The 25,462-nt window shown below is 40.3% G+C and overlaps 1 protein-coding gene across 2 annotated transcripts in view; it reads left to right on the top strand.

Annotated features, from left to right (window-relative positions):
- The window catches only part of si:dkey-34e4.1 (carboxyl-terminal PDZ ligand of neuronal nitric oxide synthase protein), a 119,700-nt gene that overhangs the window by 70,066 nt on the left and 24,172 nt on the right, over nucleotides 1–25,462 (top strand). For both annotated transcript variants that reach the window (XM_061908278.1, XM_061908277.1), the window contains 8 exons: nucleotides 6,689–6,781; nucleotides 6,866–6,924; nucleotides 11,833–11,941; nucleotides 12,015–12,144; nucleotides 12,227–12,387; nucleotides 14,957–15,118; nucleotides 17,173–17,368; nucleotides 20,474–20,762. In XM_061908278.1, the coding sequence (XP_061764262.1) occupies nucleotides 6,689–6,781; nucleotides 6,866–6,924; nucleotides 11,833–11,941; nucleotides 12,015–12,144; nucleotides 12,227–12,387; nucleotides 14,957–15,118; nucleotides 17,173–17,368; nucleotides 20,474–20,762 (1,199 nt within the window). The remainder of the gene's footprint in view (nucleotides 1–6,688; nucleotides 6,782–6,865; nucleotides 6,925–11,832; nucleotides 11,942–12,014; nucleotides 12,145–12,226; nucleotides 12,388–14,956; nucleotides 15,119–17,172; nucleotides 17,369–20,473; nucleotides 20,763–25,462) is intronic.

Here is a 25,462-nt window from a genome sequence, read left to right as displayed (position 1 = left end):
ATAAAAAAGGTGTTTTTTTAAAAACGCGATTGCATTGGGACGGATTTTTAGACACATTTACTACGATAATTCTGGGAAATCCCTTATCTTTCTATTGTGTTGCTAGTGTTTTAGTGAGTTTAACAGTACCTGATAGTCGGAGGTGTGTCTCCACGGGTGTCTTGACGCCAGTGTCTCATGGGAGTCGACGGCAGCTATGGACGCCACAAGCTCAGCTGATCTCCGGTAAGAAGCGACTTTTTACCCCAATTGTCTCACCGAAACCTGCCGGTTGACATTCCGTCGTGATTCATGTTTGCTTGACCGCGCTCTGATCCATAGTAAAGTTTCACCTCCAGGAATTTTAAACAAGGAATCACCGTGTGTTTGTGTGCCTAAAGGCTAAGCTTCCCAACTCCATCTTTCTACTTTGACTTCGCCAATATTAATTGAAGAAAATTGCAAAAGATTCAGCAACACAGATCTCCAAAATACTGTGTAATTATGCAGTTAAAGCAGAAGACTTTTAGCTGTGTGTGTGTGTGCTCATATTTCCTAAAAATCTGTGACGTCTTGCGTACATGTCATCATTACACGACGTTTTCAAGACGAAACTCCCGGGAAATTTAAAATTGCAATTTAGTAAACTAAAATGGCAGTATTGGCATGTGTTGCAATGTTAATATTCCATCATTGATATATTAACTATCAGACTGCGTGGTGGGTAGTAGTGGGTTTCAGTAGGCCTTTAAGTGTCTTTCTTGAAAATTGCTTTGCACATATATGCATATTTGCCTCCTAATCAACATATTGCTCTCTGTCTTTGTAAGTCCCGATGAGTTTTCTGTGGCTTTCTATGGCGTGTATGGCTCCGGTGCCACTTCCTATTTTCGCAACTTGTAATTGGATTCAATCACAGCATAAGGCCAGGTAGAAGACCTACTGACAACAACAGCAAGTGATCTAATTGGCTATGGCAATTGTCTATTAACCGAATGTGTCCGTAAGGTGTCTGTTCCCCGGGCAGATTTCGTACAGCATGGCAACATAAGCTAGCTGAATTCTGATTGGATACAAACTCTAACTTAAAAACAACAGCACTGGAAAGAGCCCAATATGACTTGAAGCTAATATGAATACTTTTGATATTTAGGGAAAGTAAATAAAAAATACTTTTATCTTTAGGTATGATCATGATTTCTGGTTATGTTATGCCATCAGAGAAGGCCTTGCTATACAGCTTGGCAGACAGATAACAATCCAAGACATTCCAATAAAGTTCCAAAGCAGATAAATCCATTTAGGCTCTTTGTTCTTGTTGATCCGTCTTTATCTTGCACGCTGCTTTAGTTGAGTACTTATCTTTACTTTTGTCTTACACTTGACTTGTAAAACTGAAACACACACATAATGACAAATATTTAAGCTATGTGATTCAAACAAGATACTGGAATGTAATACACAATATGTGAATATTAGCGTTGAACAAAAATACAATGCTATCATCAAACAAATACTTCTGAGTGTTGAAAATATTTTGATGGTGGAAATATATGACTGGCAGCCATTTGAAGTCTTCAGTACATCCATTACTAAAATCGTTTCTCCATAAACATCTTACTATCAAATTGAAATACTTTCCACCTTAATATTGAGTTATAAAAACAAGTTAAACAGTTTGCTTACAGACCTATCTTCCCTGAGGCTTGTAAGAGCCAACACAACTTGTCTGCTTCTCATTTGTCTCATAAACTGACTTCCTGAAACCGTCAACCCAGAAGTGCCTAAATCGGGGGTCTCCAACTTGTGGCTTGAAAGTGGCTCCCTGGAGCTTTTTCGAAAATGTATGAAAGTAGAAAAAGATGGGGGGTAAATTGTATTTTCCTTTTAGGTTGATTGGCACCACTAAATTGGCCCTAGTGTTAGAATGTGAGTGTGAACGTTGTCTGTCAAGCTGTGTTGGCCCTGTGATGAGGTGCCGACTTGTCCAGGGTGTACCTCGCCTTCCGCCCAATTGTAGCTGAAGTAGGCACCCGCGCCCCCCGCGACCCAAAAGGGAATAAACGGTAGAAAATGGATGGATGGATGGATGGTTGGATGGATGGTTAAAAGGACAACATGACACACACCTCCCTAATTGTTAGAAATCCCACTGTTTATATTAACATGATTCTCTGATGAGAGTATTTGGCGAGCACCATTTTGTCCTACTCATTATGGCGGTCCTTGAACTCACCGTAGTTTGTTTACATGTATAACTTTCTTCAACGGGGCCAGAGAAAGACATATTTTATGCCACTCTTTCTTTGTCTCATTTTGTCCACCAATCTTTTTATGAACTTTGTTGATGTTATTGACTTGTGTGGTGTACTTATCTAGCATATTTGGTCTGTGCATGACTGCAAGCTAAATGATGCTGACATGCTATTTAGACCAGCTTTATGTACATATTGCATCATTATGCCTCACTTGTAGGTATATTTCAGATCGTTTAATTTCCTATGTCGTCTGTGTATATAATTTCTATCTGCGTGTCTCATGACATATTATCTGTATGTAATATTGCCTGCATTTCTGATATTGGTTTTTGTGCCTTTATAGACCACAGCAAACGTAACCCAGCTTGCATATATTGTTATAAATCCATTAGAAGAAGATAACCCGCCATTTCCTGTGACTTGGACACACACATCTATACCTTTGGCCATTTTAAGCCAGTAATTTAGAGGAGTTATCTCACCAGCCTTTTACTAATGTTTCTAATGTTGTAAAAATGGGTAGAATGAATAATAAATTTCAACATTTCTGTCAACAAAGATTTGGGTCAGCCTGCGACACATAGTCATTTTGATAGTAGGCTAATATAGCTAATATAGACATCCATATCAAGTGTTGACTTCACTATAAAACTTATAAAAGGCTTTATTTTTTTTGCGACTCCAGACGGATTTAATTTTTTTATTTTTGGTCCTATATGGCTCTTTCAAAATTTCGAGTTGCCGACCCCTGGCCTAAACAAATCAAGCGGAGTAATTTCTTATCGCCACAAGATGTCAGTAACAGTCTATAATCAAATGGGCATAACAGTTCCCTCTAATTTTTAATTGTCCTCGCTAAATCACCAACTCCCTGAAGATTCAGTGGAGCACATGTGAGCAACAACAAACGTGCACACTGCGGCTACATCAAAAGCACACTTGTCCCAAACAAAGAGAAATGTCCTTTTTTTTAGACTCAAATGACAGCAGCCATTTCGATTATTGATTCAGCCCACTTACAATGAAAATAGAAAAAAAAAAAAAATACTGTATGTATAATACTATGTCTGGGTGGAGGTCCTGATTTGTACCCCTTTCAGAGATCGCATGTCGTTCCCCTTAAAACATCCAGATGTTGCACAATGAGATGTAAGCGTAAAACAAAAGTGAAACGACATGAGAACATTCTCCCTATCCTGCCTAACAGTCCCAGTGTGCTGAGATGACCTTCGATTAGTTATCCGTGATTGTCCGGGGTGTCAAACTAGGGTCAGATCATTTTTGAGAGTCTGGCCTGGCTTGACAACACCATGTCCACTGGGTTTAAACAGATAAAACTTGACTAAGCCATCTACAGACAAAGCTGTCGTAGCTTTCTTGACTCTTATAGTTGGAAAAGTCCTTCAAGGTGTAAAAAGGGGCTGAGTTAAACAATTAAGTAGTTCACAAAGTGTGAGACTTAGAGGAAGATGTCGTAGTCCTCGCGCCACTCAGACTTCCAATTATGACTGTTTGCTCGTTGTAACAATGAAGGGACTTCTTATGTAATGACTGAGAGTATGTAATGACTTCTTATGTAATGACTAAGAGTATTTCTCCATCATTTCACAGCCGCTGCAATGTTATTTTCCAATAAACATTTATATTAAACGTAGCGCTCTCGCTAGCCTTTCAATATGGCACCTTGCAATGCAAGGGTTAGGCAGCGTTTCTTAAAGTGTGGGGCGCGCCCCACCGGTGGGGAATAGAGACATGACAGGTGGGGCGCGAGGAACGGGAGGAAATTTCACATAATTTTTTATTTTATTTTTTGTTTTTATATTCTTAGATTTTTATTTTTTTTACTATGCTTTCATTTTCTATACACACTGTAAATCACTGTGATTCTGTCTTTGAAATCCCCTATATAAATAAATGTAAATTACTTATTTTTTCTGTAGGCTTTAAATTTCTAGGTAGGAGCAAAAGTTTGACAGACATAGCAACAGTAACTAATGGGGGTGGGGCTAAGCGGAACAAACTTTCGTGCGCTAATGTGTGGACCACAATTACACAAAATGGATACATTTGTGACTCGCACCTCAAAGGTCGTCGAGCCAGAGCCAGCGCCTGCAGAGAAACAAAAATCTGGCATTTGTGTGAGATAGGCTTTTCAGCTGTTGCTTCACTCAAAACGAAGTATAGGTCTCAGCTGAACATTGAGCATGACTTAAGAGTGGCAGTGTCAAGCCTGCAACCCCTATTTGAAAAGCTGTGCAGTCCAAAACAGGTTCATTGCAGCCACAATTGCTGGAGTACTGTAAAACTCATGTTCACTTGCCCTGTCTTGCACAAATGCATAGCTCCTCCTTTTTTTCTTTTTTTTTTTTTTGCACTTTTATTTGATTTATTATTGAACTTGATGCAAGTTATTTGATTTATTATTGAACTTGATGCAAGTTATAATACTTTTATTTGATTTATTATTGAACTTGATGCAAGTTATAACACTTGTTTTATTTATTATTGAACTTGATGCAAGTTATTTTATTTATTATTGAACTTTTTATTTTATGTTATTGAGTTTGAATGTATACAAGTTGATGTTACTTGATGTTCAATAAATTTGAAAATGTTAAGCTTGGCATTGGCGTTCTGTTGGGGGGATGGGGGCAGGTGAGGCTTGAAAACTACCCCTTGTCCAAAGTGGGGGATGACAAAAAAAGTTTGAGAACCACTGGGTTAGTGCATGTACCTCAAAATACGAAGATTCTGAGTTGTCCTGGGTTGAATCCCGGGCTCGGGATCTTTCTGTGTGGAGTTTGCATGTTCTCCTCGTGACTGCGTGGATTCCCTCCGGGTACTCCGGCTTTCTCCCACCGCCAAAAACTTGCACCAGGGGATAGGTTGATTGGCAACACTAAATTGGCCGTAGTGTCTGAATGTGAGTGTGAATGTTGTCTGTCTATCTGTGTTGGCCCTGTTTTGAGGTGGCGACTTCTCCAGAGTGTACACACCGACTTCCGCCCAAATGCAGCTGAGATAGGCTCCAGCGACCCTGAACGGGACAAGCGGTATAAAATGGATGGATGGATGTATATTTATGTAACTGAATTTTTTTTGCATTCTAATTTTGTGAACTGAATTTATTGACATCAAATTATGCTAACGATTTCATAGGAAAAAAAATCAGTGTATAAAGATTGTGTGTGTATAAAAATTAAGTGCTGAGAAATTCAAACGCAAAAAATTCAGTTACGTAAATTCAGCGTCAAAAAAATAAATCGTTTGTAATGCATCCACAAATTAAATATTACATTAAGTGTTTGTTTTATTATGGTTTAAAATGTTTAGTTTGTATGTTTAGCATCCAGCAGTGTTGCTGATGCTAGTGTTACAGCTACATCCATTTAGCACTCGGCTTCTTTAACTTATTGCTCATCCTCTTTGTGTTCGGGCTCAAAAATATGAGGTCTGGATCATAACTTTTCCCAAAGTAATCGTTGTTGGCTCTTAAAAAGTCTGCTTGATTAGCGTTGTTGATGGGGAAGAGATCTGTGGTTCCTAACGCTATGTCACACACATGCACGCACGCACGCACACACACACACACACACACACACACACACACACACACACACACACACACACACACACACACACACAAGTTAAAGCTCAAAACGTAAACGTAGTAGAAATGATACCTAAAATCTAATCAATTGTTTTTAATCCCATTTCTAGAAAAATGCCTTATAGCTTTTTAGAGTTATGTTACCAACTAACAACAGCAAAAAAAAACAAAAAAAAAACTCAGGGCAGAGGTTATTTTATGGTTTTTGGTTTAAGCTTATTTCAAACATGCAAACAATTACAATATGATACATCCCATTTTTTTCACTTTCTCATTGCAACACACCTGCCCCTTTTCCATTCCATAGGAATTACGAGCACTTTTATTCATGTTCTTTTGTCCATTTATACACAAATGATAATTAATAAAGTTCTTAATTTTTTTTAATATAAACATAAATGAATAAAAACAAATAAGGAAAACATTAAATAATAATAAATACATATGTCTAAAAATAAATTCAATTAAATCAAATATGTTTTAAAATCATATGTTTTGTATATTTTATTTTGAAAGAAGCTTTTTCCCAGATAGCCAAGAACAAATGTGTTTGTCTTCCGGTACAGTACCACCAGTTGGTGTGTCTTTAAAAAAAAAAAAAAATCATTTTATTGTCAAAGTTGCCCCAAAAAGACAAACTCTTTGGTCATGAAGAACCCCTGTCCCAGGAAACGACATTATTTTGTTAATACCACCCGTAAATTTCCCGTCTTTCAGTTTGCATCAAAACAAGTCCTCTCCCTTTATGTTGCCCAATATTACAGGAATGTGGACTTATATTCAAATGCAAACGTTGACATCACAACGCTCTTAATCTGAAATTGTTTTGTTTTGTTGTCAGTATGAGTTCAAGGCTAAGAACATAAAGAAGAAAAAGGTCAGCATGGTCGTGTCTGTGGACGGCGTCAAAGTGCTGCTGAGGAAGAAGCCCAAGGCGAGTCGCCACGGTTACAAACCTCCAATCACATGTTGTGTTTCAGTCAGCTGACTTGTTTTGTCCTTTTTTCCCCCCATGCAGAGGAAAGAGTGGACGTGGGACGAGAACAAGATGCTGATCATGCAGGACCCCATTTACAGGTCCGAACCATGACTGTCTTACATGTCGCCATTTTTGATGTTTGCTTGCTGCGTATACATCACGCTTTGCCGTTCATGACCCATGTGCATGAATGTATAATACATGAGATATATATGCAGCTGTAATCAACATTCTATAGGCGCTGCTTGCATACACTGACCACCTCATTAGGTACACATCCTTGCTAAAGATGTTTCAAGTGCACAACCTATTTGGAGCACAATCAGTATGTTTATAACAATATTTTCTGTGTCCTCTTTGGATTTGATGGACATTATGATGTTTATTTTAGTCATTAATTTCCTGGCACATGTTCAGTGGAATACAAAAATAACCTCTTTTTTTTTGTATTTGGGATCTGCATGAGTCTCAAAAATTTGAAATCAAATTCAGGCCCAAATAACTATAATTAAATGTTTTGTAGACCACAATGAAATGTTTTAAATGTAGAAAACAAATCATGTTTTAATATGAACCCTTTTTTCCATCTTTGATTATAGCAGCAAATTCCTCTGGTTTGGATTTTTCATTTGGCTTACTTGTTGTGAAGTGAAGTGAATTATATTTATATAGCGCTTTTTCTCTAGTGACTCAAAGCACTTTACATAGTGAACCCCAATATCTAAGTTACAATCAAACCAGTGTGGGTGGCACTGGAAGCAGGTGGGTAAAGTGTCTTGCCCAAGGACACAACGGTAGTGACTAGGTTGGCAGAAGCGGGAATTGAACCTGCAACCCTCAAGTTGCTGGCACGGCCACTCTACCAACTGAGCTAAACCGTTGTGGTTCATGTTGCCGTGTGGAGACCAACTTGCTACTATCTTGCATCTGACCGCTGATTGGTTAGCTGCTGCAAAGGGACAAGCTTCAGCTTTAGTGGCTGTTTTCCGCCTGGTGCTAGTGTTTGACTTGTCTCCATTGAATAGGGTTGTCAAACTATTGTGTTAATTACCATCAATTAATTCCAGTCACATTGAGCATGTTACTGTTTTTCATTTCTAACTTTACTGAATCTGTATGCGTGCGAGTTGCCTCGCAGTCCTGTTGTGCTGGACTCAGTGCAAGAACAGTACAAATTGCGACACAACGATAGTATGTAGCCGGGACAAAAAAGAGGTCTCGCTATGTCACGAGACTTGGCCGGTGCTGTTGGTCACTTTAAAGAGTTGACACCTAGATAAGCCAATCAAAGCCAATATCTCCTCCCATTCGTTTGACAGAGTTTAACATGTAATTTTGAAATATATATATATTTATTAAATAAAGCAGAGGAAAAGTAACACGTTCAACATTCAATACTTGGAAAATTGCTCTTATTTGTTTTGATGTTCAGTGTTAAAATCAACACTTCATATGGACCTGATGTTTTGTTTTATGGAAATAAAACAGAGTGCATCTGTTCAAGTCTGTTAAAAACAAGAACTAACTTTATGAAGCCACTTTTTTTGTTTGAATACCTATCTTCGTAATGTAACAATTTAAATGAAAATATCTCAAGTTTATCCAATCCAATCCAATCCACTTCATTTATATAGCACATTTAAACAACAATAAGTGCTGCACAGCCATGTTAAAAACAATATTAAAAAACAAAACAATATTATGCTCCACCAATGACTGAATAAAAACAAAAAATGAATAAATATAAAACCATTATAAAAAAAAACAATATAAAAACAAATATGATTAAAAACATTTTTAAAGGGTAAAATCAATTAAAACAGTAAAATAGAAATCAAAGTGTATAAAAAACACAATGGACAACAGAGGTCCCTAGGGAGGTGTTTAGGGCACGTCCAACCGGTAGGAGGCCACGGGGAAGACCCAGGACACGTTGGGAAGACTATGTCTCCCGGCTGGCCTGGGAACGCCTCGGGATCCCCCGGGAAGAGCTAGACGAAGTGGCTGGGGAGAGGGAAGTCTGGGTTTCCCTGCTTAGGCTGTTGCCCCCGCGACCCGACCTCGGATAAGCGGAAGAAGATGGATGGATGGGTGGATGGACCACACAACTCACGTAGTGTTAAAAGCCAAAGAATAAAAGTGGGTCTTAAGTCGAAACTTAAAACACTCCACTGTGGAAGCAGTTTGAACATGGAGGGGCAGAGTGTTCCAGAGCTTAGGGCCGACCACAGAGAAGGCCCTGTCTACCCTGGTCTTAAGTTTGGTCTTGGGCACCACGAGCTGGAACTGGCTCTCGGACCTCAGAGCACGCGCAGGAATGTAAATTTGGATGAGGTCCGTGATATATTGAGGTGCCAGTCCATGTAAAGATTTAAAAACAAACAGCAATGTTTTAAAATCAATTCTAAAATGAACAGGGAGCCAGTGCAAACTCTGAAGAATTGGGGTTATATGCTGGCGTTTCCTGGCCCCTGTTAAAAGTCGTGCTGCTGCGTTCTGGACTAACTGCAACCGGGAGAGAGCTTTTTGGCTAATGCCAGCATAAAGTTTAGAGTATTTTGTAACTATTTAAAAAAAAATAGATTAATTAATTGCTCATTTTTTCACTGCAAAAAAAGCTGACAAAATATAAAATAAAAGGACTGGATTTCAGGTAAATAAATACTAAAATCTAGTTCAATTATCTGTCAATGCAGCTAGTTAATTTTACTTGATAAGACACCCTAAATTAATATTTATAAATATCTACTTTTAAAATAGAAATCAGTATATCATTCTGAAAACAAGTATTCAGGATGGTGCAGAATCTTTAAATACTGTTTTATATGTGGGGAAAACCAAAATATCTTATTTGAATTGTTATTTTCTCAATTTAAACCTTTTTCAACTAGAATTACACAAAATAGAATTAGTCATGCAAAAATTAAGATTAGGACGTAAAGTCAATAACTAAAAATCAGTAAATATCCCTCAAAGTACCAGTATAATGGAAAAACAAGTTGTATCTATATTGAATCTATTATCATATATATCTGATTTATGACACCAAAAGTTTTACAAAGTTTGCGGTTAAATAGATATAATCAAAATAGTATCAATATCACAGAGATTTCCGAGCCAATTTGAGAATTAATGAGAAAGCCAGTCACGTGATCCGTGAGGTAATGTTAGGATCTACAGATCTCTTTCCCATCAACAACAATGCTAATCAAGCAGACTTTGTAAGAGCCAACGATTACTTTGGGAAAAGTTACTATCCAGACCTTATATTTTTGAGCCCTAACAAAAAGTGGATGAGCAATACGTTTTAAAAGCCGAGTACTAAATGGATGTAGCTTTATTGTAACACTAGCATCAACAGCATTGCTAGGTGCTAAACATACAAACACACCATTTTAAACCATAATAAAACAAACACTTACTGTAATATTTCCACTCTCGATGGGATGCCGACCGACGGAACGGTCATATAATCCCGTTTAGATGAAGATTCACTCACGATACTCACAAAGGGTGAAAAAAGTTGCCGCAACTTTATCGCCATCTTGGGGGATGTCAAAGTGGACGAGCCTGTCGGTCAATGGCCACATCAGTCTACTAGCAGGTGAGAAAAGCATGCATTATAATCTAGAATACTAATCAAATATACTGCATTAGAAGGCACTCATAAATAGTGCTGTGAAACACAGTAGAGAGAGACCCAAGGACGCAGACAGATGATGAGTAAAACACTTCTTTTACTGAGGAAATCTACTCACAAAAGCAATCCAAACAGGAGGTAACAAAAGGCGAAGGTGCGAAAAAGAGAAAACAAAATGTGCACCATGGGAAAAAAAAAACTAAAAACTACTAAATGCAAATATTACCTAAACTTGGGTTGTAGTTGCAAGATGTGCAAACTACAAAAACAACACCAAGCTGACGGCACTGGGAATGGCTAAGATAGTAGGTAGCAAAATACTCAAAGCATAGAAATCATTTGCCGTGGAGAGCCGAGCAGTGGAATCGCCGACTGCCATCCAGCTGTCAAGAGAAAATTGGGTGCAGACGTGCATGTCTCACAACTACACCCACAAGGGTGACACAGGAACGCTAGGGAGAAGGAGTAATGTAGTAAGTACAAGGTCAACTATACCAAAAGAGGAAAACTGAAAATACAAACTATAAGGTGGCAGCCGGCGGTGACAGACGATAAATAAACTTACATACAAGTACATTGTGCTTAAACACACTAAATTAATAATGAAAATGTTTCTTAACAAAATTGACAATAAAATGTACGTTCAAATGAAAATATAGCTTCACCGCTTTTGCGCTTAAGAAACTTCTCACTGATTTTGGCTCCATACTTATTCTGTGTGTTTGCTATTGTCATTACTGTATTATGACAGCTGAGAAACATATTTTTGTCGGCCCTCTAGTGGGCGCTATGTTTAAGAACTCTGGATACAACGAAACACAATTAAACATATACTTGTTTTTACACTCTACCGTGACTTTAAAACTAGGGAAATTTCTGGAAATAAAATGTAAAATCTTTGCAAGTGGCAAAGATAGGGACGGCGTGGCGCAGTGGGAGAGTGGCCGTGCGCAACCCGAGGGGCCCTGGTTCAAATCCCACCTAGTACCAACCTCGTCACGTCCGTTGTGTCCTGAGCAAGACACTTCACCCTTGCTCCTGATGGGTGCTAGTTGGCGCCTTGCATGGCAGCTCCCTCCATCAGTGTGTGAATGGGTAAATGTGGAAGTAGTGTCAAAGCGCTTTGAGTACCTTGAAGGTAGAAAAGCGCTATACAAGTACAACCTATTTATCATTTATTTATTTATTTAAATAATTTCCAGTGTTTAACTCGTTTGACAGCAATAACTATTTTGGACGTTAAAAAGTGCAGTTGAAACGTCAAAAAGATGACGTCCATGCAGCCAACATTTGTATCTTTTTAAGGACAGTAATACAGTTTTCACATTTTGTGTGGATAATTAAAGTTTGCCTTCCTGTTTCCCAGGATTTTCTACGTGTCACATGACTCCCAAGACTTGAAGATCTTCAGCTACATCGCCAGAGACGGCTCCAACAACTCCTTCCGGTGCAATGTCTTCAAATCTAAAAAGAAGGTCCACTTCAACCCCCCCCAAAAAAGCACACATTTTCCTGGCCCTGACCCTCCCCTCCATGTGCGTGCACCAGACGCTGGCCATGCGCATCGTTAGGACGGTGGGCCAGGCCTTCGAGGTTTGCCACAAGCTGAGTCTGCAGCACGCCGAGCAGGACGCTGATGGACAGAGTGACAAGTCCACGGAGGAGTCCAGTTCTCACGGTGAGACCAATGGGATGACTGTGACCCTAAATAAAGTCCTCACACAGTTGACGTATATTGTTGTGGTCTGCATCTGGTGCAGGCCAGACCCTGACTAAGGCTGAGCGAGGGGAGGAGGACGGTAAAGGAGAACAGGATGAGGAGGAAGCAGCGGCCGACACTTCTCTGTGTGAGAATACCCTTAGTGGAATCCTCAAGAGTCTGGCGGAACTCAGCGTGGTCAAACCAGGACAGACCATCACGGTGAGCAGTTCCAACCAACTCCTGTAGGTGGCGGTCATGTGTGAGTTTCTGCCACCTTCAAAGTGTGGCTTTTTTCTAACCACAGCCCCATCTGCTGGCTTTTTTGTGTCACCTCTTCAAATGAATGATTTGAATTAAAAGAATACCCACCGCCGGCCACTAGATAGCGCTGCTTCTCCAAGCTTTTTGCAGCCTTGATGAAACATAGGGATGGTGCTGTTGTGGGGCTGATGGCTTTGTCGCCGTGGTAACCCAGCAGATGCTGCTTCAGGGAAAGACGGATGGCAGGAACGCTTAGTATTCCCGCCGGCAGCCGAAAGGTGCACCTGCTAATCCTAAAAACGCTGCCATAATTCCCACTAGGGATCATCTGCGCTGCGCTGATAAGCCCAGCGAGGAGGAGGTGGAGGAGGAAGAGGAGGGAGATGCACTTAAAGAAAAGTACATCAGGAGTTTTTATTTACGTGGTGGTGTAAGAAAACACACTTTCCTCAATAGGAAAATGGTGGAATTAGGGAATTTTTAAACAAGGGAATTCTACCTAGCAACAAGTGACAGGTGGAGAAAAATAATTTGATGATTCACTTTGGGAGCGAGCTAAACATTTGTGTTGTCTCAGACAGTTCTTTCATGCTCACCTTCAATATTTTGACTTTAAAAACTGCTTCTTCCAAACAAGAATCTCAGCTCATTTATTTAACCTTGTCATGAAGATACACCGCCCTCTAGAGGCGAAGCTGCAGAATTACAATGTGACAAGCCATTCCAATAGCAGCCAATGTGTTTGTACAAACCCCAAAACCAGTGAAGTTGGCACAATGTGTAAATCGTAAATACAAAAACAGAATGCAATGATTTACAAATCCTTTCCAACGTACAGTATATTCAATTGAATAGCCTGCAAAGACAAGATATTTAATGTTCGGACTGAAAAACTTGTTTTTTTTGGGGCAAATAATCATTAACTTAGAATTTAATGGCAGCAACACATTGCAAAATAGTTGGCAGAGAGGCATTCTTACCACTGTGTTACATGGCCTTTCCTTTTAACAACACACAGTAAACATTTGGGAACTGAGGAGACCAATTTTTGTAGCTTTTTCAGGTGGAATTGTTTCCCATTTTCGCTTGATGGACAGCTTTAATTGTTCAACAGTCCGGCAGTCTCCGTTGTGGTATTTTAGGCTTCATGTGGCACCACACATTTTCAATGGGAGACATGTCTGGACTACAAGCAGGCCAGTTTAGTACCCGCACTCTTTTACTATGAAACCATCCATCCATCTTCTACCGCTTATTCCCTTTGGGGTTGCGGGGGGCACTGGTGCCTATCTCAGCTACAATTGGGCGGAAGGCGGCATAAAACCTGGACAAGTCGCAACCTCATCGCGGGCTACTATGAAACCATGCAGTTGAAACATATAGCTTGGCATTGTCTTGCTGAAATAAGCAGGGGCATCCCTGCTAATGTTGTTTTGATGGCAACATATGTTGCTCCAAAACCTGTACGTACATTTCAGCATTAATGGTTCCTTCACAGATGTGTAAGGTACTCATGCCTTGGGCACTAATACACCCCCATAACATCACACAGATGCTGGCTTTTGAACTTTGCACCTATAACAATCCGGATGGTTCTGTTTCTCTTTGTTGCGGAGGACACAACGTCCACGGTTTCCAAAAACAATTTGAAATGAAGACTCGACAGACCACAAATCACTTTTCCACTTTGTATCAGTCCAGCGAAGCCAGCGGTGTTTCTGGGTGTTGTTGATAAATGGCTTTTGCTTTGCATAATAGAGTTTCAACTTGCACTTACAGATGTAGCAAGGAACTGTAGTTACTGGTTTCCTGAAGTGTTCCTGAGACCATGTGGTGATATCCTTAACAATGATGTTGCTTTTTGATGCAATATCGCCTGAGGGATCGAAGGTCTCTGGCATTCAATCTTGGTTTCCAGCCTTGCTGCTTACGTGCAGGGATTTCTCCAGATTCTATGAACTGTTTGATGATATTACGGACCGTAGATTGTGAAATCTCTAAATCCCTTGCAATAGCTGGTTGAGAATTGTTTTTCTTAAACAATTTGATCACTCATTAGTTCACAAAGTGGTGACCCTCGCCCTATCCTTGTTTGATAATGACTGAGCATTTTATGGAAGCTGCTTTTATACCCAAACATGCCACCCACCTGTTCCCAATTAGCCTGTTCATCTGTGGGATGTTCCAAATAAGTGTTTGATGAGCATTCCTCAACTTACTCAGTCTTTTTTGCCACTTGTGCCAGCTTTTTTTAAACATGTTGCAGGCATCGAATTACAAATGAGCTAATATTTGCAAACAATAGCAAATTTTTCCAGTTAGAACTTTAAGTATCTTGTCTTCGCAGTCTATCCAATTGAATATAAGTTTAAAAGGATTTGCAAATCATTGTATTTTGTTTTCATTTACGATTCACACTATGTGCCAACTTCACTGGTTTTGGTTTATGTATTTGTGAAATATGTTTTCTGATTCTTACTCTCCACCACAGAAATAATTTTTTCACTCTCCTTGGTGCTGTGTCCAGGACCTCGATGGAAGGTCGGTGTTTACGGTCACGTCCCAAGGCGTCACTCCCACCAGCCCTTGCTCCCCCTCACCGACGCCGTTGGCCTCCCAGCACTACCTGCAGCTCCTACAGCATCAGCTGCAGCAGCAGCAGCAGCACACGCAGGTGGCCGTCGCGCAGGTACGACTCGCATTCGTGCTTTACAAAGTAACATTTAGAAATGAGCTGATCATCTTACTTTTGTATTTTTCTTATGACATTTGAGTCTCATTTGCACTTCCGTTAGATGGCAATGCTGTAAAGGCTATTATAGTATGTTGTCTAACCTGGAAGTAGCCTTTTCCAGGAAGTGGAATGTGTTATGTTGCGCCCTACAAAGTGTTTAAACTGCAAGTATTGCGCTTATTACACACCAACAGTTGTCATTAATAAATCCGGAGTTGTCAAAATCGCCATATAAAATGGCTAATGCTAATATTAGACCCACCATGGCAAATCTAATGTCAATTAGCATCAAGCTAGCTCGTTTTACGTACAACCGTTTTCTACCAAGCCTACTTTTTTTGTTGGTGTTGAAAATTGCTCAGGAGTTTGTTTGAGTCCGCTCTCAGTGCTACTGGAGTGATTGTTTACGCCAGCCAGAGTTTAGTCTGCAACCGAACATGATGTCACGTGCATCAAAAGTGTCAAAATACGGCACTGTTTGATTTTACGTGACTTGATATAGTTCTGAAGGAATTTGTATCGAATTTTGTACCCACTCCTAGTCATGGTGCATAATTTGAGTGAGTAATGGTATGGTCTGTGCTGCACCCCAGTGGGAGGGGACAATGAAAATTGATCAAAGACGGCGTGGCGCACTGGGGAGAGTGGCAGTGCGCAACCCAAGGGTCCCTGGTTCAAATCCCACCTAGTACCAACCTCGTCATGTCCGTTGTGTCCTGAGCAAGACACTTCACCCTTGCTCCTGATGGGTGCTGGTTGGCGCCTTGCATGGCAGCTCCCTCCACCAGTGTGTGAATGTGTGTGTGAATGGGTAAATGTGGATGTAGTGTCAAAGAGCTTTGAGTACCTTGAAGGTAGAAAAGCGCTATACAAGTACAACCCATTTATTTATTTATTTAAATGTTAACAAGGAAAGACAATGCTAAGGCAAAATAAAGAGTACTTCCCAAAAGAGTATGGAATTTGTGGATCTAGTTTTATTTTTATTTCACTCATTTAATGTCAAACAAAACACAATCTTTTTATTTCACTCATTTAATGTCAAACAAAACACAATCAGCACAACGAGAAATGAATTCTGAATGAACAGTAGCAGAAAGAGGTAAATCATATTCAGACAATTACAACATGTTTTGTTCAAGCATTAATAGGATCAATATTTTACTCAAAATCTTTAATATTTTAGTCATCTCTCGTCTAACCACAATTTTAGTCTTGGTGCTTCTTATGAGATATACGTTGTATTGCTTCTTTTCAGTGCATTGCCCTATTCTGGTCAAAAAGATTCAACTCTTTTGTCGCCCTTTGCTAAATTCCTCGGGTCGTGCAAAGATAGCTCTGTTTGGTTCTTCGCACACCCTAGCCCCCACCTTCCCAGAGCATAGGACAAGGACTGTTGCCATGCCATAGATCACTAGTTAGGGCCCAGGCAGCGGCGCAAGCACCGCAAGGGCACAAGTAAAATTTCTATGTTTGTTATTATTATTATCCATGAATAATATTCTGCCTTTTTGAAAAAGTCCCTGTATTTTGCAGACCCATCAGGTATGGCAAAAAATTTAATATTTTGGGGGTTTTGAAAATGAAAATTCACTATTTGCTCTCCGGCGCCACCTTTAGTTGATATTGTATTTGTCTTTTGGTCAAAGGTTACTCTCCCCAATGGGTTTCTTTTGAGATTGATGCTGTATTACTGCCTTTCTCAATGTTTAACCAAAACATGACTTTTTTGCTAATCCTCTCTCACCCTCCCCAAAAATGGGCAACTCCGTACTAACACTTCTTCTCTCTTCTTATATTCCCAAGGCAGATATAAATATCTGGAAGATTTCTTTTTTTTCCTCTCGTCCTCTGATGTTATTTGAGGCCTCAAATAAATACTTCAAAGGCCTTAGCTTTCTCTGGACATGTTTTGATTGAATGGAAAACCCTTTTCATCTTTTCAATACAGCAAGAGATTGACATTGATCTTATCTTATCACACGTCGTCCTCTGTCTTTGTCCGGCAGGTGCAGCTGCTGAAGGATCAGATGGCGGCAGAGACGTCGGCTCGCATGGAGGCGCAGGCCCGCGTACACCAGCTGCTCATGCAGAACCGAGACCTGCTGCAGCACCTGGCCTTGCTGGTGCAGCAGCTCAAAAAACTGGAGGAAGGAGCCTCCGCTCAGACGGCACAGTCAGGACTGCCTTCTGTCAACGGACGCAGTAAGTCAATCGCTCAATGGTCAGCTGTCTGGTGAATGTTTTGGTCTGGAGAAAAATTGAGGAGCCACAGTCACAGAAGGGGACTTCATTATGTTGCTATTTTCTCCGCTCTTTTGCTCCACTCTTTGCAACAGCTTCCAAGAGGTAAAATGTACTTATCTTTTCTATTGGCGCCATTGTTTTTGTAACTGTTAAAAAAATGTCTCAGGGCATTCAATCGATCGCAACTGGACTATGTGGCTTGTCTCTGTTTCGCCTATCATCCAACTAGATGTGACCAATCCAAGTCCAAGACTAGATGTGACCAATGTAAGTCTAAGACTAGATGTGACCACTTTAAGTCTAAGACTAGATGTGTTCAATCTAAGACTAAATGTGACCAGTCTAAGAGTAGATGTGACCAATCTAAGTCTAAGACTAGATGTGACCAATCTATGTCTAAGACTAGATGTGACCACTTTAAGTCTAAGACAAGATGTGATCAATCTAAGACTTGATGTGACCAGTCTAAGACTAGATGTGACCAATCCAAATCTGAGACTAGATGTGACCAATCCAAGTCTAAGACTAAATGTGACCAATCTAAATCTAAGACTAGATGTGATCAATCTATTTTTGCTATATAAGCAATGTCCGTTTGTAACATCTTAGTAGAGATTGACTGATGATGTTTTTCTTGACTTATTAACATATATTTGGAGCTGATATTCATTTGCAAACAAAGTTTTTTAAACATGAATAGTTTGTGAGAAAACAGCTGGACAAGGCTTTTTATTATCTTTTGTAGTTTTGTTTTAAGAAACGTCGACCCAGTAGTGATAATGTTTTATGCCACGCTAATGTTGTAGTTAATTTAATATAGGGCTGGGCAATATATCGATATACGATATAAATTGCGGGTTCGTCTCTGTGCGATATAGAAAATGACTATATCGTAATATTCGAGTAGACGTTCTCACGCAGTTGTTTTTAGCTGCGGGCATTACACCACAGGCTCTCCTCACTCTTTCCTGTGTCTCCTTCTCACAGACAAGCAGGCGCACATTCTTACATACGTCACATACTGTCACGTCATACGTGACATACGTACACGCCCTCGCCCAGCAGAGAGGTAGCTAACGTTAGCTGTGATGCTAGCGGGTTGTTGCGAGAGAAAGAAGGTGCGAATCTCGTAACAAATGAAGGAATAATTAATTCCCAAGAAAAACAGCAGGGGGCCCATTGTCTGGCGCTGGTTCGGCTTCAAGCGGGAATATGTCGAATAGACAACTTTAATTTGTCAAGTGTGGGGCACAAGCGTTGCTACCAAAAGTAGCATTACTGCTAATATCATTTGAAAAGTCACCTGCTAATAACTTTAATAAATACAGTTTTGGTAAATTGACTTAGTTGTGATTTCCTTCTCTGCATGAAAGTTTAAAAGTGGCATGAACAAGAATGTTTTAATGTAGACACATAGAATCATCATACTGCTGTGTTTATATGTATCCAGTGTTCATTCGAGGCTAAGGCAAAATACCGAGAAATATATCGTATATCGAGATATCGCCTAAAAATATCGCGGTATTTAAAAAAAGGCAATATCGCCCAGCTCTAATTTAACACCAGAAAACTTTTATTTAGTGCGTTTAGTACTTGCTGGTCAGAGGAGCCTCAACATTTGTATATCAAACTGAAAAAAATTAACAACAAAAGTTCTCTATCTCACAATGATTCGCCAGCTACTCAATTCATTTTATAGCAGTTTATGGATTTTAATACATTATCCTTGTGAGGAACCCTGAAATATTGTCAACATTTCAATTAAATATAATATCTATTCCAAATAGGGCTGGGCGATATGGCCTTTTATTAATTTTCTCGATATTTTTAGGCCATGTCACGGTACACGATATATATCTCGATATTTTGCCTTAGCCTTGAATTAACATTTGATGCATACAACCACACCAGTATGATGATTCTATGTGTCTACATTAAAGCATACTTGTTCATACTGCATTAATATATTCTAATTTTAAACGTTCATGCAGAGAGGGAAATCACAACTAAGTAATTTTACCAAAGGTGTTTTTATTAAACAGTTATGAAGCAGTGACACGGCATTTCCAAAACAGAAAGTGCAAGATTGTCAGACACATTTGAAAACAAGCTATAAGTGCACTTTTGTGAATGATGTCACCAAGATTACATATCAACTGAATTAAAGTGTACTTTTTGTACCGAATTTTACTACAATAGTTAAAAACAAATGAAGTGCACTTTTGTGCATGATGTCACACAAGATATTTCAATAACTGTCAAATAAAAATGAGCTGCATAATAAGTTCCTACGGACGTTGTCTCTTTCTGACGTTGACTTTTTTTTTTCATACGGTGTTGATGTGGAAATAGTTGCTTCGGCATTTTGTTGGTGTCGCACCGGCCGGAGATGTTGACATGCAGAGTTTCAAGCACCCCTTGTTCTCTAGCGGGTGACTTTTCAAATGATGCTACATTAGCAGTGCTGATACTTTTTGTAGCAACGCTTTTGCCGTATATATGTTGAACATATTCCCGCTTGTAGCCAAACCATCGCCGGACGATGGATCCCGTGCTGTTTTTCTTGGTAATTAATTCTTCCTCCATTTGTTACCTGATTCGCAACTTCTCTCTCTCGTATTACCACGCGCACCTCACTGTTAGCATCACCGCTAACGTTACCAGGTCGCTACCTCTCTGCTCCGCGGGAGCGTGTGACATTGCACACGTGACTTGTGTAAAAAGGTGCCCTTGTTTAAGTCTCTATGAGAACGAGAAAGAGTGGGAAACACATGAAGCGTAATGCCCGCAGCTAAAAATAACTGTGTGAGAATATATACTCGAATATCACGATATAGTCATTTTCTATATCGCACAAAGACAAACACGCGATATATTGAGTATATCGATATATCGCCAAGCCCTAATTCCAAATGACAATAAATGACATAGTACGCCCTCGAATAGGCTACAATGTCTTTAAGGTGAGGTGTTATAGCACCACCTGTTGCCCTGCAGATTCACGTGACATCGGAGACAAGAATGCAAGCAAAAGTTTTTTTGGTCTGGTGTCGATCCTTCTAGTTGTTTCCACATCAGCGAGATCGCTGTCTCTCAGCCTGAAGAACCCCTGCAACCAGACGATGGCGCAGCTCATCACCTCCACGCCGGCATGGCCGCCGCACGCCGCTGACACGGACGCCGTCGCCGGGGCCGAGTCCTTCCTGCTCAGCCTGGAGAGCAGTTGCAACCACCAAGAGGTCTCGGACCCCTTGGTCAGCACCAACGGAGCGGCTGATGACCAGGAGGTCACTGGCGAGTCCAAGGAACTGGTCCCGTTCACGTTAAGAAGCTCAGCCAACGCGCAGGAAAAGTAAGATTTACTATGTTTACTGTATATGCATGAATGGATGATTTAAGCTGCATGAGAAAGTGGAAAGGAAACTCTTTGACCACATTGTCGTTAAAGAACAAATATATTGGACAACAGAGCAACAACAGAACTATGGTGGCGCGATATACTTGATATCAGTTTGACCAACGATAACGTTTTTAATACTATGGTTGTATCGTGATAACGCATGTGGACGTCACATTCTAGGTTTGTCCCCCAAATTTGACAGCCACAAGCGGGTCCTCGATGCAATGTAGCATTGGGTTAGGGTTAACCCTAACCCTAACCCAGTGCCACCCACACTGGTTTAAATGTAAAAAAAATAAATAAATAGATATTGGGTATCACTATGTAAAAGCACTTTGAGTCACTAGAGAAAAAGCGCTATATAAATATAATTCACTTCACACTTCACATTAAAGGTGCCATATGTAATAATCATGTGATTTTATCATGTAATTTGGCTGTCTCCACATTGCCATAATGACAGCCGTGCTAATGTTGGTACCCATTTCCTCAGCGAATCAGCGATTGAGAAGGAAATAGGCACTGACACTACCCATGTTCACATAGATTTTATTTGTCGAAAATATGTTTTGCCCTATCAGTTGGATAACACATGGACATACAGGCTAACAGGCATATATTTCCCCCGTTAGCCTATATGTCGATGTGTCATTGACCGGACGAGCATGCTAAGCATTCAATGCACATACATACCAGCTTTATTAGACAAGATCATAGACTGTATTGGACAACATAGTTTACATACCGAATGTCCATCTCCATTTATTACAAGTATTAAGAAAACGTAAATGCCTGACTTACCTATCAAGGAGGAAGTTAGCAATTTTGTCGTCAGATGAAAAAAAAAAATCTCCACCTCCAAGCTTTTCCATCTTTCAAAGGCACCCCCGATACAAATCCTCATTTTGTTCCTGGCTTTGTCATGAATAAGTTGAGAATCGTAAAGAGGCCCTTTAGATTTCCCAAGGTCTGACATGTTTAGTAACTTAACCAGTGGCAGTAGATTCAAGATTCAAGATTGTTTATTGTCATATGCACAGTTAAACAGACAGTTTGCCGTACAACGAAAATCTTACTTTGCTAGTCCACCATTCAACAAGTCACATGGTACTTAGCTAAAAATAAAAATAAAAATCTATATACAAGGCACCGTAAGTAACATAACATTATGGCTCGACGAACCTGGATGAGACACGCTCACGGACTTTATAATTGGTCAAACGGGGGAGGGCGGGACATCGAAATGAAAACAATAACCAGATTTCGGGGCTGTAACTCCAATTTTGAAATTAGCATAGCCTGGCTGAACTACTATCAGTTATAGAGGCATTGGAAAAGAACATGATTTATTAATGCCTTTTGACATATCAGGGCCATTTAATAATGACTTGACATTAAATTATTACATATGGCACCTTCTAAAATACATCAGCATTAAAAAAAAAAAAGCAGGGGTTTTATTTAATAAGAATATTTAATATTTTCGGCCACATTATAATACACAGTTTGAACAGTAACACTGTGTTGGAATATTTCAGTAAGGGATTCTAAGATGACCCCGCGTACCACAGTTTGAGAATATAAAGGTTTAATAAAAAAATGCAATACATTTTATTGGGTTGGAAAATGAAAACTATCAAAATGGCCTGCGCATGCTTTAATTTTGTGTGGACTAGAAAGTGTGTCATGAGAGACACTCATCACCATCGTTGCTCTTGTGGCCCTTTTAGACAATTTTTGGGCCGAAAAAGGCGGTTGGCAACTTGTGGTGTAAGCAAACGTCCAAGACGTAAGAAAAAGCGTCCCTCTGTGTTTACTTTGACCAAAGCTTGCTTGTGTTTCCTCCTCGCTCCCATTGGGCATCCCTACCAAATGGCTGCAGTCGTCATTTAATCCTCAAACGTCGACATGAAGTATGTAATTACTTTTTAATGAGCTCTTAATCCGCTTCAAGGCCAAAGCGACGAGCAGCAAAAACATGTGCTGTGAAAAGCTCGCACTGTCCCTCCTCTCTTGCCTTCATCAAAACAATGCCAATGAAAAAAAGGAGTGTACATTTTCCTTTGTGTGCCTTTGCTTCCACTCAAACGCTGCGGTTTCCGCTCAGCTGCCCTCCCCAAAAAAACTTTAAAAGGGAAGAAAAGTCCAACCTCAACTCTTTTCCTAAAGAGAAGAATTGTTGCTTTCCGACTTGAAATGTGTGCCAGGATCAAACTTCCCCCCTTTTTTTCCTTTTCTCGGCCGTTACGTAAGAAGCAGCAGGACGTTTTTGTCCTCTCTTGGAGATGAACCAGTACTGCACAATATTAGAAGCGGCTCTCGGCCATGTTGGGAATGCAAAACGTGTGGGCTGAGTGTTGCAGGTGTACCTAATGCAGTGGCCCCCGTTGGTGCAAGAAGTTCGCCATCTGACTTTGAGGCAGTCGCTGCTCTCGCCGCAGTGCAACAGCTGCGCGTTTTAGTGCTCCTATTCCAGAATGCTGCTCGAGTGTTTTATATTTGGCCAGGAAGATAAAACGTATCCACTAAACCACAGTTTAGTAACCCCGCCCTTCAGGCAAACACATAAAAAAGAATAATAATAAAAGATGAAATGAGCGTATACGTCTTTAAAAATGAAAGTGCAAAACCCAAAACCAGTGAAGTTGGCACTTTATGTGAATCGTAAATAAAAGAAAACAAATATAATGATTTGCAAATCCTTTTTAACCTGTATTCAATTGAATACACTGCGAAGACAAGATACTTAACGTTCGAACTGGTAAACTTTGTTATATTTTGCAAATATTAGCTCATCTGGAATTTGATGCCTGCAACATGTTTCAAAAAAGCTGGCACAAGTGAAAAAAAAAAGACTGAGAAAGTTGAGGAATGCTCATCAAACAATAATTTGGATCACCCCACAGGTCAACAGGCTGATTGGGAACAGGTGGGTGCCATGATTGGGTATAAAAGCAGCTTCCATGAAATGCTCAGTCATTCACAAACAAGGATGGGGCGAGGGTTAACACTTTGCGTGAGCAAATTGTTGAACAGTTTAAGACAGGGGTGTCAAACTCAAATACAGTGTGGGCCAAAATTTTAAACTGAACGAAGCCACCGGCCGAGGTTGAACAAAATAATCCTTGAATAGGGACCCAAACAAGATTTGCATTGAATACTGACCAAGCAAGGCTTATATAACTTTATAGTGACATGCAAAATCGAGTTTTAAATAATAATAATTAAAAAATATCAATGGCATATCAAATAAAATAAAAATACAAATTGAATGCCTCTTTTCGGCGGCGGGTTTGAGTTGGGGCGGGGTTTGGTGGTAGCGGGGGGGGTATATTGTAGCGTCCCAGAAGTGTTAATGATGCAAGGGGTTCTGGGTATTTGTTCGGTTGTGTTTATGTTGTGTTACGGTGCGGATGTTCTCCCGAAATGTGTTTGTCATTCTTGTTTGCTGTGGGTTCACAGTGTGGCGTATATTCGTAACAGTGTTAAAGTTGTTTATACGGTCACCCTCAGTGTGACCTGTATGGCTGTTGACCAAGTATGCCTTGAATACACTTGTGTGTGTGTATGAGCCGCATATATCATGTGATTGGGCCGGCACGCTGTCTGTATGGAGGAAAAGCGGACCTGGCGACATGTAGAGAATGCCAAAGGCAGTGCTTTTACGGCACGCCACCAATATTATTGTCCGGGTGGAAATCGAGAGAAATTCGGGAGGGGCACTGAACTTTGGGAGTCTCCCGAGAAATCGGGAGGGTTGACGAGTATGAGTATTAGTGGTGAATGCGGCGTTACAGCGGCGGGCCAGCTCTAATGTTAATTTGATATTGCCTCAAGGGCCAAATTAAATTACACGGCGGGCAAAATTTGGCCCACGGGCCAGAGTTTGACACCCATGGTTTAAGAACAGCATTTCTCAACGAGCTCTTGCAAGGAATTGAGGGATTTCACCATCTATGGTCCGTGATATCAAAAGGTTCAGAGAATCTGGAAAAAATTCACTGGACATAAGCGATGATATTACGGACCTTCGATCCCCCAGGCGGTACTGCATCAATAACCGACATCAGTGTTTAAAGTATATCACCACATGAGCTCAGGAACACTTCAAAAAACCACTGTCAGTAACTACAGTTGGTCGCTACATCTGTAAGTGTAAGGTAAAGGCCTACGGAAACCCACTACTACCGACCACGCAGTCAATGATGAAATCTTAACATTGCAACACATGCCAATATGGCCGTTTTAGTTGACTAAATTACAATTTTAAATTTCCCGCTGAGTTTCCTGTTGAAAACGTCGCGGAATGATGACGCGTGCTTGTGACGTTATTGGTTGGAGGGGACATATTAGCCCAGCACCACTTACGGCTAAAAGTCGTCTCTTTTCATCGCACAATTACACAGTATGTTGGACATCTGTGTTGCTGATCTTTTGCAATTTGTTCAATTAATAATGGAGACGTCAAATAAGTATGCTGTTGGTTAAAAGCGGTGGATTGCAGCTGCCTTTAGCACCGAAACACAGCCGGTGTTTCTTTGTTTGTTGTGAAGCTTTAACACAGAGCGGTCAAGCGAACATGTTTCTCTACGTCAACCAGCAAGTTTTTGGATGGGAAAATTGTGATATTAAGTCGGCTCTTACCGGAGACT

Source organism: Nerophis ophidion, linkage group LG08, assembly GCF_033978795.1.
Source record: "Nerophis ophidion isolate RoL-2023_Sa linkage group LG08, RoL_Noph_v1.0, whole genome shotgun sequence".
Classification (NCBI taxonomy): Eukaryota; Metazoa; Chordata; class Actinopteri; order Syngnathiformes; family Syngnathidae; genus Nerophis; species Nerophis ophidion.
Note: the sequence above shows the minus strand (reverse complement) of the source record. Positions and strands in the feature narration are given on the sequence as shown.